Source organism: Bos indicus, chromosome 5, assembly GCF_029378745.1.
Source record: "Bos indicus isolate NIAB-ARS_2022 breed Sahiwal x Tharparkar chromosome 5, NIAB-ARS_B.indTharparkar_mat_pri_1.0, whole genome shotgun sequence".
Classification (NCBI taxonomy): Eukaryota; Metazoa; Chordata; class Mammalia; order Artiodactyla; family Bovidae; genus Bos; species Bos indicus.
Window position 1 is genome coordinate 27,037,790 of NC_091764.1, and position 16,659 is coordinate 27,054,448.

The window sequence follows — 16,659 nt, forward strand, 5'->3', positions numbered from 1 at the left end:
TAGGTCATACCTGAATGGTCTAGTGGTTTTCCTTACTTTCTTCAATTTAAGTCTGAATTTTGCAATAAGGAGTTCATGATCTGAGCCACAGTCAGCTCCCAGTTTGTTTTTACTGACTGTATAGAGCTTCTCCTTCTTTGGCTGCAAAGAATATAATCAATCTGATTTTGGTGTTGACCCATACCACCTACCAATTACTGGCTATGAGACCGTGACTGAATTTCATTTCTTCACTTGAAAAGTCGGGCTAAAACAGACTATTTTAAGTGAGACCTTACTGTAAGAGTCTGGCAAATGGTTTTTTCCATTTTTGTCTATTCAATTAAATTTTAATCTATATCCTAAGACAGATTAGAACTAGGCTTTATGTTCATCATGTTCATTTTAATCTAATGCTCTTTCTATCCTGTTCTGATGCATTTTTCTCTTTAACTATGTGCAGATTCTATTTGTGCCCATAACTGGAAAATTTCAACCAGTTACTACTCTAGTTGTAACGCTCCATCAAGCAAGCAGACAAGATGTTTACCTCTATCATCCCGCCTGTAATCATCCCGAGAGTAATCATCTCTGGAACTCCAGGACCGGTCATCTCGTCTGTCGTATCTGTCTTCATAGCGGTCCCCGCCTCCTCTGTAGTCATCATCCCTCCGGTACCCGCTACCGAATGCTCTTCTGCCACTGCCTATCCTGGAATCGTAGCCTGTAAACAGATCCCAAATTGTAATCATCACACTGGAGGGAAGAAGGAAGCTCTTCAAAGAATTTGTGTTTTATAATGACCTCTGTCATAGTCTCTGCCACCTCGGTCATCATAGCGATCTCGGCCCCCGTATCGATCCATGTCCCGGCGTGGGCCATCACGGTAACTGTCCCGATACCCATCACGATATCTGTCTGAATCGTAACGATCTCGATACTCTAGAGAAGAAGACAGACAGGTAACGTCATTCCTTTTTCTTTGATGCTACTAATAAAAAGAAACATGACAGCCCAATAGGTCAGTTTGGTTTCGAGCTCATATTCACTGAGGTGTCTGTTTTTATGAACAACAAAAATATTATATCCAAGGCAGAATAATTTGTATTGAATTAAGTTTTCTCGGTAGTTATTTTTAAAAAGTTATCTACTGATTCAATAACGTTCCTGGGGTAACAATTTAGGAGGAAGTTAGGGGAGAAATAAATATACAGTCTGTGGTTTAGCTTTTTGAAGTTTCAGTTACCTGTGGTCAACTACAGTCAAAAATTTTTAATGGAAAATTCCAGAAATACACAATTCTTAAGTTTTAAAACGTAACAATAATGTGTGCTGTTCTGAATAGCATGGATGAAATCTTATGCTCTCTCCCTCCAACCTGTCCAGGATACAAATCATCCCTTTTGTCCAGCGTACCCACACAGTATAGAACAGTAAGATATATTTTGAGAGAGACAACACATTCACGTAACTTGTATTACAGTATACTGTTACAATTGTTCTATTTTATTATTAATCATTATTGTGAATCTCTAGTATACTTAATTTATAAATTAAACTTCATTATAGCTATGTACGTATAGGAACAACACAGTGTAACACACAGGATTTGGTAGTATCCAAGGTTTCAGGCATCCATGTGGGGGTGGCGGTGTCTTGAAATGTATCCACAGGTATGGCAGGGGGCAGGAGACATGGACTGCTATATATTCCATAATAAACTTCCAGGATTAATGATATAAATATTAAATAATATAAGCACAAAACACCAGAAGAAAATACAGCTGGAATCTTTCACAGTTGATATCAAAGAATCAAAGTCTACTTAAAAGTTTAGCATGGAGGGAACTCCCAGGTGGTCCAGTGGTTAGGACTCCAAGCTTTCAGAGCAAGAGGCATGGGTTCGATCCCTGGTTAGGGAAAAAACATGCCGAAAGCCATGTGGTGTGGTGGTGGGGAAAACAAAAATTTGGCATGGAAAAATAATTACATATACCACAAATCAAAATGAGAAAAATATATGTACTATATGACAACTGGTTAATTAAAACACCTCAATGTCTCAATATGAACCAATTAATTAAAAAATGAAACAGCCAACTTAAAAGATGTTTTGAGTTTACATGAGTAGGTCAAAGAAAGATATTTTTGTGACAGCTTCATTTTAAACAATGGTTTCATTTTGCAAAGGTCATCATTTTGTCTACATGAACATTCATCCACAGGTAGTTTAGATTTTATAAATGAAGGGGCTTCCCTGGCGGTCCAGTGGCTAAGACTGTGCTTCCAACGCAGAGGGGCACATGTTCAATCCCTGGATGGGAAACTAAGATCCCACATACCTCGTGGCATGGGCAAAATACAAAAATAAACAAACTTTATAAATTATAAACTTTCACTAAGACAGTAGGGATCCACAGTGAAGAAAAGCAGCACAGAGCTATGTTATTATAAGATAGCATATTCTGGAAATATACAAAACATTTAGAGTAATACTTTCCCCACTCCCAAGGTGTCTTTTGTGGGCTACTGGCTTGGGACGGGGTCTCTCCCTTTGCGGCACAGTGTGGGATCTGCCTCTACCATGCTGGCAGGGCTAACTTTGGGGCCCTGGCCTAGTCTTTGTTATTATCCATCCTGCTTGCTTTAAATTATTAAATTTAATATCTGAGGTGAGAAAATTGTCATGTTCCTGGGACCCCTTGGGGTGATTGTCTGCTTTTCAAGAGCCATTTCTCCTTGTTAATAATAAAACCTCTTGCATAGATAGTGAAATAAAAGTACCTAAGTAGTTCTCCCAAGGCTCGTTGAGTCATAAAGACTTGATCTAAAAATCAGATACAAACGTGACTTCGTTCTTCTACATCTTAACTATATCAAGGAGGACTCTCTTAAAATAGGAATGTATCTCTGCTTCCTCAATTATATTTGACACAGGGTTCACTAGTGTCTCACAACAATCAAAATGTTTGTGGATTTAAGTTGCTCTTTCCATTTTTTAACTTGATACTGCTCTAAAATTCCTCCACATTTTTGCTTTTCTTGCTCACCATAACAGGTTTTGGAAATTTCCTGGTGGTCTAGTGGTGAGGACTCAGCACTTTCACTGCCAGGACCCTGGGTTCAATTCCTAGTCAGGAGGATTAGGATCCCGTAAGCCATGAAGCTTGGCCACACCAAACAGGTTTTGAATTTTATCCCTGTCATCACATGTACGTTATGCTATCAAGTATTCCATTATATCAACAAACCACTATTTAGTCATCTTTAAATTACACATTGTATTTGCATACTATTTCTCTCCCCTGTTAAAATAATGTCCAGACAGCAATATTTTATGTTTTGTTCACTGCCATATCCTGAGCTCACAAAAGTACCTAGTGTATGGGTAGACATTTAGGATTATTTGAAGGTAATGAATTTTCTGTTATTGTCTAATTACAAAACACACCCAGAACACAGAAGAAACTAACTGGATGAAAATGAACTTACTGTCTCCAAAGCTATCATCACCCCTTCTGGGCGGGTAGTCATCAAAGCTGTCTGCAGCAGGACGGGCCCTCCAGTCTGTATCTGTTTTGTCAGAATCACGATTTCTATCTCGGCCAAAAGAACGATCATCCCTGTCTACAGATATATCAAATAAAAAACCACAGGTTAGCTCACAAAAACTGTTGCCAAATATTTCTCACATGTGTATACAACCCCTGCTGCCTCACACATGGTACCTGCTTACACCACAGCATTGTCATGAAGTCATCCCAGCCCTGTAAGTGCACTCTTCAGCTCAACCAAGTGACTCCCTTCCTCACATTTATTCCTACTGGCTTTAATGCCTACCTATCTCATCTTCTATATAGGCCAGGAGCCTCTAAAATATAGGTGAATCGGGCTCCTTTGGTGTCCAGGGTGCTAGGTATGTAATTTATCTAGTATATATTTAATGTTCATCTAAGGCAATCAGGGTTTCTCAGCAACAAGAATCGGGTTGGACGATTCTGTTGTGGGGGCCATCATACACACTAGAGAACAGCCCCCAGATTCCTTTAGATGGCAGCCCTCCCTACACTTGTGACAACCCAAATGTCTCCCAACACTGACAAATGTCCACTATGAAGCAAAACCACCCTCAGTCAACAATTACTGATTGAGATTAAGGTAGGTCTCCACTAAAAACTTCTGGGGAAGGGCACCTCTGGTTTGTCATCCTAGGACCAGATGAAACAGAATACTCGAACACATTCAGTCAGCTTTCTCACCTTTATCCTGTGCTTGATCAGCAACGTCCACTCGAATTCTCCTGTTACCTAGAGACTGAGAGCATAGGACCATATTAACCAACCTTTTGCCCCATTATGCACAAATCCCATGAGTGACCTTGAACGTCTGGGCATAGCAGAAGCACTGGGGGAAGGAAGATAAAGGAAAAACACTGTAATCTAGCCAACACTACAATCTGTTGGCTAAAGAATCCTCTATAAAGACTTGAATATAAAATAACCTTGTAGAATTAACATTTAAGTTGGGCTTAAATAAATGTCAGTTCAATTATCTTACTATTTTTATAAAGTCAAATCTCACAGAATAGATTTAACTTTTTAACTATCACAGGCAATTTATTAAGTGTAATCCTTTTACATTATAGGCAATTCAGCAAACTTCAGACAATAACAGTTGTATGGTATCCTTTTCTTATCCAGAATGAGAAGTTAAAAATTAGTAATGCTAATGAAACCTAAAAGTGATATGAAAAGAAAAACTTCCAACTTTTGTTTTTCATATATTAATATTTAACTAAATACACAAATTTTATTCCTATTTGACATTTGCTTCAGATTATCATGGTGGTACTCAAGCCTGAGACAGGAAAAATATTTTAGGAGGAGTTGCTTTCAATCATGTCCAATGTCAGATGTGGACCACAGAATTATGCCACAAATGTCATTGGAAATTGCCTTCTCAACAATGAGAGGTTGTTGGAATTTAAATAAGAGCCTTTTTTTCCCTTTTCAGATATAATCAGTTTGATTTCTAAAGTCACTAGAGGTAAAAAAGCAGTTCCTGGATTAGAAACTTTTTATCACTAATATGCAACTAACTGTTTTAATATTCCTGCTTAGGCAAGCCTAACAATCCATACATGGCCTTAAATGACTGATCACAATTAGATTTAATCTCCATTCCCCTTCATGTATTAATAGCTGCATTTTCTCTCCCTACTGAACCTCTGGTGTGTCTAGACAGGAAAACATCTACAGGCAAGAATAGTAAAAATGCAGGACTGAACGTTTACTGTTATTCCTAGGAGCAAGTACTATTGATACAATTGACATTTTAGAAATGTTTCTGAGCCCTCTTAAAATTATTACTAGGCCCTGATGAACTTGTTGAAAGGAAGTGTGACTTGCTAGATGTTGAAAGTTAACTGGAATACTGATAAATAATCCAAGCTTTTCTTTGTAGATATTGTGGGAATCTTTGAAATAGCTACAGACCCAGACTAAAAAATAATCAGTTTGATAAACATAAGAATTGTTAGCTCCCAGCCCTCAACCCCACCCTTTTTATTTACCTCTTCGTTGAGGCTCAAGGCACTGAGCAAGGAATCCAGGTCCTCAAACTCTGCATAACCAAAACCTTTTAACCTTTCAGGATTGCTGGGTTCACGCGGTAAACGCACTGCACTGATCTAAAGAGAAATAAGAAATAGTTCCCAAATTCAATGTTCTTGTTCACTTGCCTTCTTTTCTGACACTGTGTATGCAATGCATTTATCTGAAGAATACACAAGAACCTAGATGTCTCCAGGAGGAAAACTGGTACAGAAGGATACAAGAGAGACTTCACTATATACCTTGTTAAAATCTTTACAACTTGAACAGTATGAATTTAGCCTTTAAAAACCTTGGACAAGTTCAGTGTATTCGTTGCAACCCTGACTTCTGCCTCATTTTGTATTTCTATTTTTTAGTTGTTTTTCAATCAAGAGGAATTGCCTATTCCACAATTAATTGATTTTCAATTTTTCTCTCTCAGAAATTAGACTCAGTTTTTGCCAAAAGGTTTTCTGGGCAGTATATTTTATGACAAGCTGACTTATCTGAGAAACATTATTTAGTGTTTTCACATATTTATAGCTTGGCTGAATCAAACACTGGATTGTAAACTCTGACCATCCTTACCCTCTGCCAAATGATAAAGCACTGATTCATACTTTTAACTACTTTCTTGTCACCTTTTGTGTCTGTTTTCTAACCCCTATTATTTACTTCTTCATTTCTCTAACATTGTGCATATATTCAAGTTATCTTTTGCATCACTGATTTGATCCTTTATTCTGGCCTTCTGAGATATGGATTTTGTTAGTTGCTATTTTAACTCCACTCATGAGTAGAGCAGGAAAAGGAATTTAAAAAAAAAGGGAATAAAGATGTCCTCTCATTGGCAAAGACTCTGGAGAAAAACCCAAAAGAATTGGAAATTATTACTCCTTCTTCCATTTTTGAAATCTTAAGTATTTTTTCATCAAAGTTTGGAAAAAGGACTTCTAAGCACCTCATACTTTCTAGAAACTTTCAGATCAGTGTTTTCAAACATCTTGCCTTAAACTTTTTAAGCAAGCTTGTGAATTCCATTATACGCGAACAGATTCTGTTAACATAAACTACATATCTGCTCAGTTAAATGTATTCATATAAAATATAAAAATGTAGTTTTTAAATGCAGTTTTGCTATAAGCCTGAATGTCATTAACAGAATAGCTGAGTTCAGAGAAACTTTCTTTCCACTTTTCAACATTCAACTGGGTATGTCACCTTTAAATTTCTTAATGAGAATGGTATATGTTTTTGACAGATTCTCCCTGTATTAATAAGGTATTAAATCTGTTGATAAGACTGTCCGACTGCTGTTGGATGAGAACATTCTCAGCCAGAGGGCCTAAATGCCACTTAATTATATAATTTTCTTTTCTAAGTCTATATATAACCTTAGAACTTTTCTCAACACAGGAATTCAAGAGACAGGCACTATGCTACCCTCCCTATGTAGTTAATTACCTAAATCCTTTACACTTACATTTAATCCTCTAAAGAATTCCTTAATGGAGTCTTCTGTCACATCATAGGGCAGGTTCCCTAGAAAAGCAGTGTAGGGTGGAGATTTGGGAAGACGGCTCCGGTCGATATTGGGTTCCCGAGCAGCCCGTGGAGCAGTGGGCAGGATGGAACGGTCAATTGGAGGTGCCCGATACACATCATCATCATTACTATGCCAAGTGGTTGAAACTAGGGTAGAAAAGTAGACATTAAACAATTGAAGAAACTTCCCTTAGTACCACTGTAGAATAAGAGGACCTACACCGAGTGCCAAGTGCTAAGTCATTTTATTCCACCTTACCTTTGTAGTAATCTTGTGAGTTTGTTCCCCATTTTACCGAAAAGGAAACTAAGATTTTGGGAAGGTTTTGTAACTTGCCTACCAAGGTCACACAGATGGTAGCCCAGCAGGATGGTACTCCTAGTGGAGCTAGGAGATACTGTCCCTACGGTACTGCCCATGAGTTTGTACTTCAGGTATCAACACTTATAGAAGGTACGCTCTAGATGAAATTTCTTAATACAAAAATAGGTCACAAAAGTATTTTTCAGTTTGCAATGAAGGTTTTAGAAAAAAATGACGGGTGATCAGATGTGTCAGGCCCAATGACTTTATAGCTCCTGCCTGTTGCCAGCTATTCTGCGAAGGCATGGAACTTCTTCAAATATTTTCCCACCATAATTACTATTCCCATTCCTTTCCCTCAGACCATTTTTGTTTACCCAGGAACACCATGCCTTCATACTAATAGCTCCTAGAACAAATTATTTCCTGACTGTTAAGTATAAACAGCTTATAGATTATAGTGCCATCTTACTTTATGAGGACATCACAGAATTTTAAACCTAAAATGAAATCATCTAGCCCTTACTTTCCAAATGAAAACAAGGCTTAAAAGGACAGTACCCTGACAAAACTCTATTACTGTAATAGCCAGAATTGGCACTAAGCCCTCTCAAATCACCACTTTAGTCCCTATTTCAAACTCACAGCCTTAACCTATTTTGTTATGTACAAATACATAAACATAAGATTTCAGATTCTACAAAATTAGTAAGCTTCTTCCAAACTGCAAGTGTGAAGCATTATTATGGGATAGATTTTGTCCAGAAACTCCAGGCATGATGGAAAACAGAAGAAAACGCACCATCCCCTTCCAGATCGTCTGTTTCATCAGCCCAGCTGACTGGTTTGGGGACATAGGTGCTGCCTCCACCAGTCCCTCCATCCTCAGCCAGAAAGTCTGTTAGGGAGATAGTCTTCCCCTTCTTATTCTTCTTTTTCGCTGTTTCAAAAAGACAAGAGAAAGATTACTCATCAATACTTGGGTCTTTACAGAATTGTACACGGCACTATTGTTAAAAGTACCTATAAGAAAGCAACAAAAAAGTCCCATCAAAGGTTTAGATTGTGGTACATTTATATGAAAGAATCCCGTGCAGATATAAAGGAGAAAGCACAATGTATTGGGACAGAAAGCCCAATGAGAAGTGAAAAATAAAATGAGGTAGGGGCAAACTTTTATTTCCTACTACATTCTCTTGTGTATCATTTGAGATTTTTAATTTAACTATTTGTGTTTAAGAAAGGGTACTATATTCATTGCTCCCGGGACACAAAGAAACAAAACAAAATCCTTACTCTTAATATTCTGACACTCCTTCCCTACCTTAACACCACATATGAAAACGAGATATTATACTAAAGGAAAAACATAAGAAATCCCTGAGAATCAGCAATTTAAATGTTTTCCCTGGTTTGAAATCTTTAGGAATCCTGGCCATGACTCTATTACTCTCCAGTCCTTAGAACTTCTTCTGAGATGGCACCAGTCAGCAGCTAATGCAGAAGAACTGAAAGGACTAACTGAAGTTCTAGAATTGGCCCTTCAGAGCAGCTGTGACGTGGTTAAGGGGGAAAAAAACCCCCCAAAACCATAACAAGCAGTTCTGTTGTAACAAAGATCAGTTTCATGCCTTTTATAATGATGAGTTCCTTCTCCATGTTCCAATTCTCAACAAACTTTCAATTTTCAATGCAAAATGATGAAGAGTCTGTAACTCGATGCACCATTTACTTAACTGAACGAAGGCTGTTCTCTCACCTGGTACTTACCTTTCCTTTAAAACACAATTTTCAAGAACTAAAGACCTGTTTGCTATGAATGTTATGAACCTTCTGCACACAAAATGAACCTCAAGAATTATGGTCTCAATGTGCAAAACAGACAAACTTGGCTACAATTATACAGGGAAAAAATATGGTCTTGAATGTGAAGTTTTCATGCTTCTCTCAAGTGACCTAATAATAACCCTGTTCCAAAACTCATTTATGATCACCAGGTTATATTGTGTATCTATCCTATGCTTCGAAAGAAAGTAGCTATGCAAAGTTTGATAATACTGATACTGCTCCTAGCTCATATGCAAAGGCCTGGGGGAAATTTTAATTTGAATAAGACATAAAACATACCTTTTATGTAGAACGATAATGTATAGGCTTATTTTAGTTGTTCAATTAAAAAATAAGTGGGACTAGTATGATGCTAGCTAGAGAGCTTTACTTTCATGGGGCTTCATGATCTGTCTGGTCATTGAGAAAATAAAAACAGAACTGCTGGTCAGCCCGTACAATGAGGTAAAGCCCAACATGAGAATAACAGTTTGATTGAGGTGTCGCTTTTCCCCTTGTTTTACATACAAATCTAATGCCAAAACAGCACAAGCTGGAAAACCAATCTGCCCTTTGATTTTGGCATAAATCAATTTCCTAAATCAGGTTTTCTCAGTTTTTACCTCTTGACAAACTAATCTCACATTCTCCTTTAACGTAATTTGAAATTTCAAAATAGTGTGTCCAAAAAAGAAAATTAAAACACTGTTTTAGAATGTCTTTTCAAACGATACATATCCCTTTCCCCTTGGATTCTGTGACTGGCCCCTCAGAAACTTCTGGCTGAGAAATCACTGTTGGGTGATGGATAGCCTTCATATACAGACAAACTAAAACTCTTCCTCAAGACCTCCAACTTCTTTAAATCTAGCAGCAGCACTGACTCAATCATAATATAAGCAGCAGATTTAACAGAACAAGCCTTTAAAAAAGTAAAATTAACAAACCTAAATGTTCTCTCCACTCTGTTTTATTCAAATAATTAAGAAACAATGTTACCTAAATCTTTCATGCACCTTTTGCTCCAGCAATATCTATGTCCATCCCATGTTTAGGACTTCAATGATGTTTTCTTTACTAAGTTAAGCATCCTTTAATGCTCCCAGCAGTATCAAACCTTTGACACAATGAGCTGATCCAACTCTTAAATGTCTAAGTTTTCCATGAATTGGTGAAAGTTCAACCACGTAATAAAACACATCCCAATTACTTAAGACCAAATCCACTTGGACAAGAAGAAATTTTATTAAACCTTCTAACTGCCTGCTTGCCTCATTACAATTGTAATTTACTGACTAAATACTAGGTACTTGTGAAGCTCTTTATATACTCATCTAGTTAAGCTTTGTCATGATAGGTATAAAAATAAATACTACAACTGATCAGCTTAACTCTTTCTCAATTTCTGCACTGTTGGCTGACATTTTAGGTTGGGTAATCCTTTGGGGGGGAGGGCAGGGAGACACTGTACCGTGTATTGTAGGCTGTTGCTGCTAAGTCGCTTCAGTCGTGTCCGACTCTGTGCAACCCCATAGACGGCAGCCCACCAGGCTCCCCCGTCCCTGGGATTCTCCAGGCAAGAACACTGGAGTGGGTTGCCATTGCCTTCTCCAATACATGACAGGGAAAAGTGAAAGTGAAGTCGTTCAGTCGTGTCTGACTCTTAGCGACCCCATGGACTGCAGCCTACCAGGCTCCTTCATCCATGGGATTTTCCAGGCAAGAGTACTGGAGTGGGGTGCCATTGCCTTCTCCACCACGTACTGTATACTTAACAGCAATCTCCAAGCCTGGACTTAGTGTCCTGGGTGGGTGAGACAAAACTGCCCATGGTTGATAACCAGCATTCTAAATGGTATTTTCACATCAATAAATAAGTAGACAAAAGGAAATGTTAGCCCTACACAAAGCACATTAGCAGAAAAGTGACTACAATAAACCAAATCTTCAGGATTATCAGGCTAATCAAAAGTAAAAATGCTTCCTTTAGTTTTCTTTCTATTCTAACTCCACTGTATTAGTAATAAAAGCTCCAACTGACATATACTGGAGTGATAAAATCTATGGACAAGCTGTTAGTTCTTTAAATAAAACAGTAGACACCTTTAAGTACTTTAAGCAATAAAAGCTTATTTGTTGTACAAGGCAGCCCTACTTCTCCCTCTTTCTCAAACTAGTATCTCTTATTCAGGAATGAGAATTCACACAGTTCTTAATAATTAAATGAGGCATTGTTAAAAAAATTAAGTTTCTTGGATTTCCTTGGTGGTACACTGGATAAGAATCTGCCTGCCAATGCAGGGGACATGGGTTCAATCCCTGCTTCAGGAAGATCCCACACTGCCACTGAGCCTGCGCTCTAGAGCCAGTGAGCTGCAACTACTCAAGCCCACACACCTAGAGCCTGTGCTCTGCAACGAGACCCGTGAACCACAACTAGAGAAAGCCCTCTCAGAGCAATGAAGACCCAATGCAGCCAATAACAATAACAAAAAAAATGCAATCTGCCCAAACACCAGACTGCCTCGGAGAAGGCAATGGCACCCCACTCCAGTACTCCTGCCTGGAAAATCCCATGGACGGAGGAGCCTGGTAGGCTGGAGTCCATGGGGTCACTAAGAGTCAGACACGACTGAGCGATTTCACTTTCACTTTCATCCACTGGAGAAGGAAATGGCAACCCACTCCAGTGTTCTTGCCTGGAGAATCCCAGGGACGGGGGAGCCTGGTGGGCTGCCATCTAAGGGGTCACACAGTCGGACACCACTTAAGTGACTTAGCAGCAGCAGCAGAACTAGACTTATTTACTGCTGTTCAGACCACAGCATGAAAAGACGTTTCATATAGTGTGGCACAGTATCATAACATTAAGAGTCCCCGACCTTTACTGTGCTACTGTTTAGCAGACCAGAGAATAAAGACCGAGTCAGGATCAACAAGCTTCCACCATCTTGCTCGTGCTAAGTCATGTCCATCTCTTTGCGACCTCATGGGCTATAGCCTGCCAGACTCCTCTGTCCATGGGATCTCCCAGGCAAGAATACTACAGTGTCATTACTAGGGTTGTCATTTCCCTCTCCAGGGGATCTTCCCGAACCAGGGATTGAACCCGCATCTCCAGCATTGGCAGGTTGATTTTTTTTTTAACCACTGAGCCACCTGGGAAGCATCTTGACCCCTATGTTTAATTGTCACGGGATCTCTTTGTCCCACTTCATCCTGACCCAATCTGAGGAAAATGCCACAATGTTTTCCCTTACCTCTCCACACATACTCAATTTTGATCACATGTGGACCACAGCAATATATGATACAAATCTAAGAAATTGACTTTGGTTGAGTGCACTTATAAATGTACATACATATATTTAACTACAAACAACCAGTTAAAACAAGAACACCCAAAACTCCAAAGTTAATCCCTTTCCCCATGATCAGGAAAACAAATTCTAGGACGTTTTGGGAAACAAGCAGTTAAAACAAAAAACCCCCAAAACTCTAAAGTTAATTCCTTCCCCCATGATCAGGGAAACAAATTCTAGGATGTTCTGCAACGAATACAATGTAGTAAGTTATTCTTATCTCAAGTGATACATACATGGCATGTGACTTACACATTCTTTAAAAGTGACATTACTTAGAAATACAATGTTTTACCTTGATACTTCTCTTTCTATTTGTACTTGAATTTTCATAAGACATTTTAACTTTGACCTTCCGAATCTGGGTATCTTACTCCCAGAATAACAAACACATGGTACAGGAAGGGATATGAAGACAGGTAATACACGAACTGCATACAACAGCAACCAGTGAAACCATTTTTAACTATAGGAGTCAGCACTGTATGAAAACCACCACTGGACACTATCTTACCATAAAAAATAATCAAACAAGATGCCACATATAATGGCATTCTGAAGTTATACAAATGAAAGGCAGGTACACTGTTAACAATCCCAAATCAGTCTAGTCTCACAAACTGTTAACCTGTGTCAAATACATTTGATCCCCTATAGGTAAGGACACAGATGCAACAGTTAGCTTTGGGACACCTCCAGTTCTTGAAGGTCAATAATTAGTCACACTGGATACTGCATTATTGCAAAGAATTTTTTGGTTTCATTTAAAAGTAAAAGGGAGGGGATATATGTACAGTTATAGCTGTTTCACCTGTGTACAGCAGAAACCAACACAACATTGTAAAGCAAATTTACTCTAATTAAAAAAAAAAAAGTAAGAGGCCTGTTAAGTTTTATCATGTATTTTCACAAAGAAAATATAAGATGTTTTTTCAGGGTTCATCAAGAAGTATACTGAAAATACATTAATTTTATAGACCCATTAATACAGTGGGTCTGTATTAATACAATGGGTGTATACCCATTATACACCAAATCAATACGATGGGAAAAGATCCATAGTGGGGAAAGAAATTTGATGATTTCTCAAGGGCTGACTGTCAGATGTACCACTGTACCCGGATACCAGCATAAGTTTCCCTTACAAGTGTTACACAAGCTAAAAGATTCATGTAACTGAACTAAAGGAGATGAGGGCTTCCAATTGGGGAGGGTGGAAAAAGAGACTTCACTAAGCACATCTGTTTTACTAGTCTGGACTTTATTTACACAATGCTATCGGTGTCTTCCACCTCTAAAAAAATTCCACACAAGATATACAGAAAGGGAAAACAGGCTTTTCACTAATTATGACACTAAGACATCAAGACAGCAAATTCAGGCCAAAGTACTTCAGATGAAGCTCCTGGGCAGCATCCCAAACTTATGATGACACAGAAACCAACCTTGTTTGTCCCAAGTTGATAATGGAGAAGAATGAGAAGTTTCAAAGACTTCGACCTTACTCTGCCATCTGCAGACAGTGACCTTGAAAGAGTAATTTTCATCTTCCTCAGACAGGAGATAACCAACATCTGCGTTATCTCACAGAACATCAAATTAGACAACACAAAGAAAAGTGCCAGGTCAACTGTCAAGTGCTACACTAGTAAAAGATATTACGCTCAACTGCACCTCAATTCCCTCAACATTTTTCAAAGACATACATCTCTATGTAATAGACAAGCGAAATTCTTGGTGAGAAATCAGTGTTCAGAGATAAGGTGTTCAATAAATGTTTTGTACAATGTAGGCTCATGCCAGGGAAAAGAGATCATATCCCCTATTCTAAAATCACTGTTAACAAAATGTTGGCACAACTCTCCACTAAGTCCATGAGAAGTGCAAGCAGACTTACATGAAAGTGATATTTCCTCTCAAATTCTAAACAAGAAGTCAACTCCAGCCACTGGTATTCTAAAAGCAACTCCTAGCAGTTGTGCAGTTACCCCAAAGCCCTGCCCTACTACTGGGGCTATCAAAACTCAACCAAAACGGAAGCTGTCAAGGGCTCTGATCTTGGTCACCACTGGATCTCCAATATCCAGAAGCATGCCTGACAAATATACATTCACAAGTAAAACTGTGTTGACTGAGTAAGAAAAAGTCCAGACGAAATCTAGGTCTCCACCCTGCTTCCTCTCCTCCAACACGTGGGCGCACCACACCGGATTCCCTACCCCCGTCTTAACTCTAGTAGCGCCAACCTCCAAACCTAATACATTTACCCTTGGAAGAACATAGGGGCCGGATCACACTCTAGAAGGGGAAGAGCAAAAAGTGGAGGGACCTAAAGAGAAAGCAACACAGGCGCGTAAAACCTTCCCATCTGGGCTCTCGCGCGTGCTTTTCAGGCGCGCCAGTCTCCAGTACCCTAGGCTCTCCGACCGCGCACGCGCACCGCCACCTTCCTCCGCCCCTCCAGCGACTCGCGCTCGGGTTCTAACTGCCCCCCCTTTATTCCCTGCCCCCACTCCCGTCCGCAACGGCCTCGCGCCTTGGAGACCTAGTTCAGAGTGCACCCGTCCGCGCGCCAACCGCCTCCTTCCTTCCTCCACGCTTTCACGCGGGCACAGTGCTTCATGTCTATGAAAAGGCCTACTTCTCCTGCTGATCTTTCTGCGCCTCCTCCTCACTCCAACTCAAGCCAGAGTCTACCACTACTCCCAGTCCAACCTCGCGCAGATGGGGTGAAAAGGGTGTGAGGGGGGAGGGGAAGGTGTCCTTCCCCTCCCCCCAAACATCCCGAGGCAATAACCTATCATGGCCCAGCCGCCAGCCTGCCGCAGCCCCAAAATCCGAAGGGAAGAGGTGCCGCCCACCCCCCGACTCCGAAGAATCAGTGGATCAGGCTCGGAGAGTCGCTTCGGAGCCTGGTCCTTGGCCGCGCTCGGCCGCTCACTCACCTGAGGCCGCCATGTTGGGAGAGGGAGAGAGAACGCAAAGGACCCGGATGAGGCAGTCACGTGATTATAGCGAGCGCGTCGGGCTAGGAGACGCGAAACTGGGAGGGGGCGGGGAATTGAGGAGGGACACAGGAGGCGGGGCGGCGCTCCTCTAGGTTCGTAAAGCAGCGCGAGGAGGTGACGAGGCATCCGACGGGAAGACCTGCGCGACATGTGGCCAAAGGGGTGGGGCCTGCGCTGTCGCGAAACCCCTCACGCTTTACGTAGGGCGACGTGCGGACAAGGGGCAGGTCTGAGCCTGGGGCGGGGTCTCCTGATCCGCAGACTTCCTGCCTGTGCGGTAAACGGAAGGGGTGGCGCGGCGCTGTCAAGTTCCACCTCTCTGGCATCGATTGGAGGCGGGCTGGAATCCAGAATGGGCGTGCCACAATTGGTTTCCTGGGAAGATTCTGAGTTTCTTTGTAAATCGCTTTTTGTTAAAGCAAAATAAACCACCATTCTGCTTCAGGATGGTTTTAATTGGGGATGTTTAGAAGGAAAAGAAAGTAACATTCATCACTTACTTGCCACGATCTTTTACTAAAAGTCTTTTAATCCTTCGTTTTGCAAACTAAATTCAGTCAAACTCAGGCCCTTAGGATTTCACAGTCTAATGCTGTCTGCGCTTCCTCTTGTTGCCAGGTCTTGTCAGACTCCTTGGGACCCGGTGGACTGTAGCCCGCCAGTCTCCTCTGTCCATGGAATTTCCCAGGCAAGAATATTGGAGTAGGTTGACATTTCCTTCTCCAAGGGATCTTCCCCATCCAGGGATGGAATCCACGTCTCCTGCATGGGAAGAACGATCTTTTACCAATAAGCCACCAGGGAAACCCCATAGGTAGTAGTTCATTCAATGAAAATTTGCTTTGCGCTCCTACCATGTGTCAGGCGCTTTTATTGGCATTTTGGGTACAACCGGAGAACAAAACTGCTCCAAAGCATGTTATATAGTTCAGTGAGGGAAAGACAGACAATAAGCAGTAATTAAATGAAATATTAGAAATGTTAAGCACTCTACAGGTAATTAAGGTAATTTGATAAAACTGATTTTGTGCAACTTAAAT

General features: G+C 40.3%; 1 protein-coding gene and 1 long non-coding RNA gene across 3 annotated transcripts in view; one reads left to right on the plus strand and one right to left on the minus strand.

Moving 5' to 3' along the window:
• LOC139183080 (uncharacterized) overlaps positions 1-997 on the plus strand; it is a 15,339-nt gene extending 14,342 nt beyond the window's left edge. The window contains exon 2 of the long non-coding RNA XR_011566551.1: positions 443-997. This is a non-coding gene — a long non-coding RNA (uncharacterized lncRNA). The remainder of the gene's footprint in view (positions 1-442) is intronic.
• Positions 1-15,705, minus strand: part of EIF4B (eukaryotic translation initiation factor 4B) — a 25,662-nt gene extending 9,957 nt beyond the window's left edge. Inside the window, exons 1-8 of one of the 2 annotated variants that reach the window (XM_019960499.2) lie at positions 15,557-15,705; positions 8,225-8,362; positions 7,057-7,265; positions 5,552-5,668; positions 4,239-4,293; positions 3,472-3,606; positions 784-921; positions 530-703 (exon numbers count right to left, since the gene is read on the minus strand). In XM_019960499.2, the coding sequence (XP_019816058.1) occupies positions 530-703; positions 784-921; positions 3,472-3,606; positions 4,239-4,293; positions 5,552-5,668; positions 7,057-7,265; positions 8,225-8,362; positions 15,557-15,569 (979 nt within the window). In that variant the 5' untranslated portion in view covers positions 15,570-15,705. The remainder of the gene's footprint in view (positions 1-529; positions 704-783; positions 922-3,471; positions 3,607-4,238; positions 4,294-5,551; positions 5,669-7,056; positions 7,266-8,224; positions 8,363-15,556) is intronic. The other variant, XM_019960500.2, reaches the window with a different exon arrangement.
• Positions 15,706-16,659: the final 954 nt, after the last annotated feature.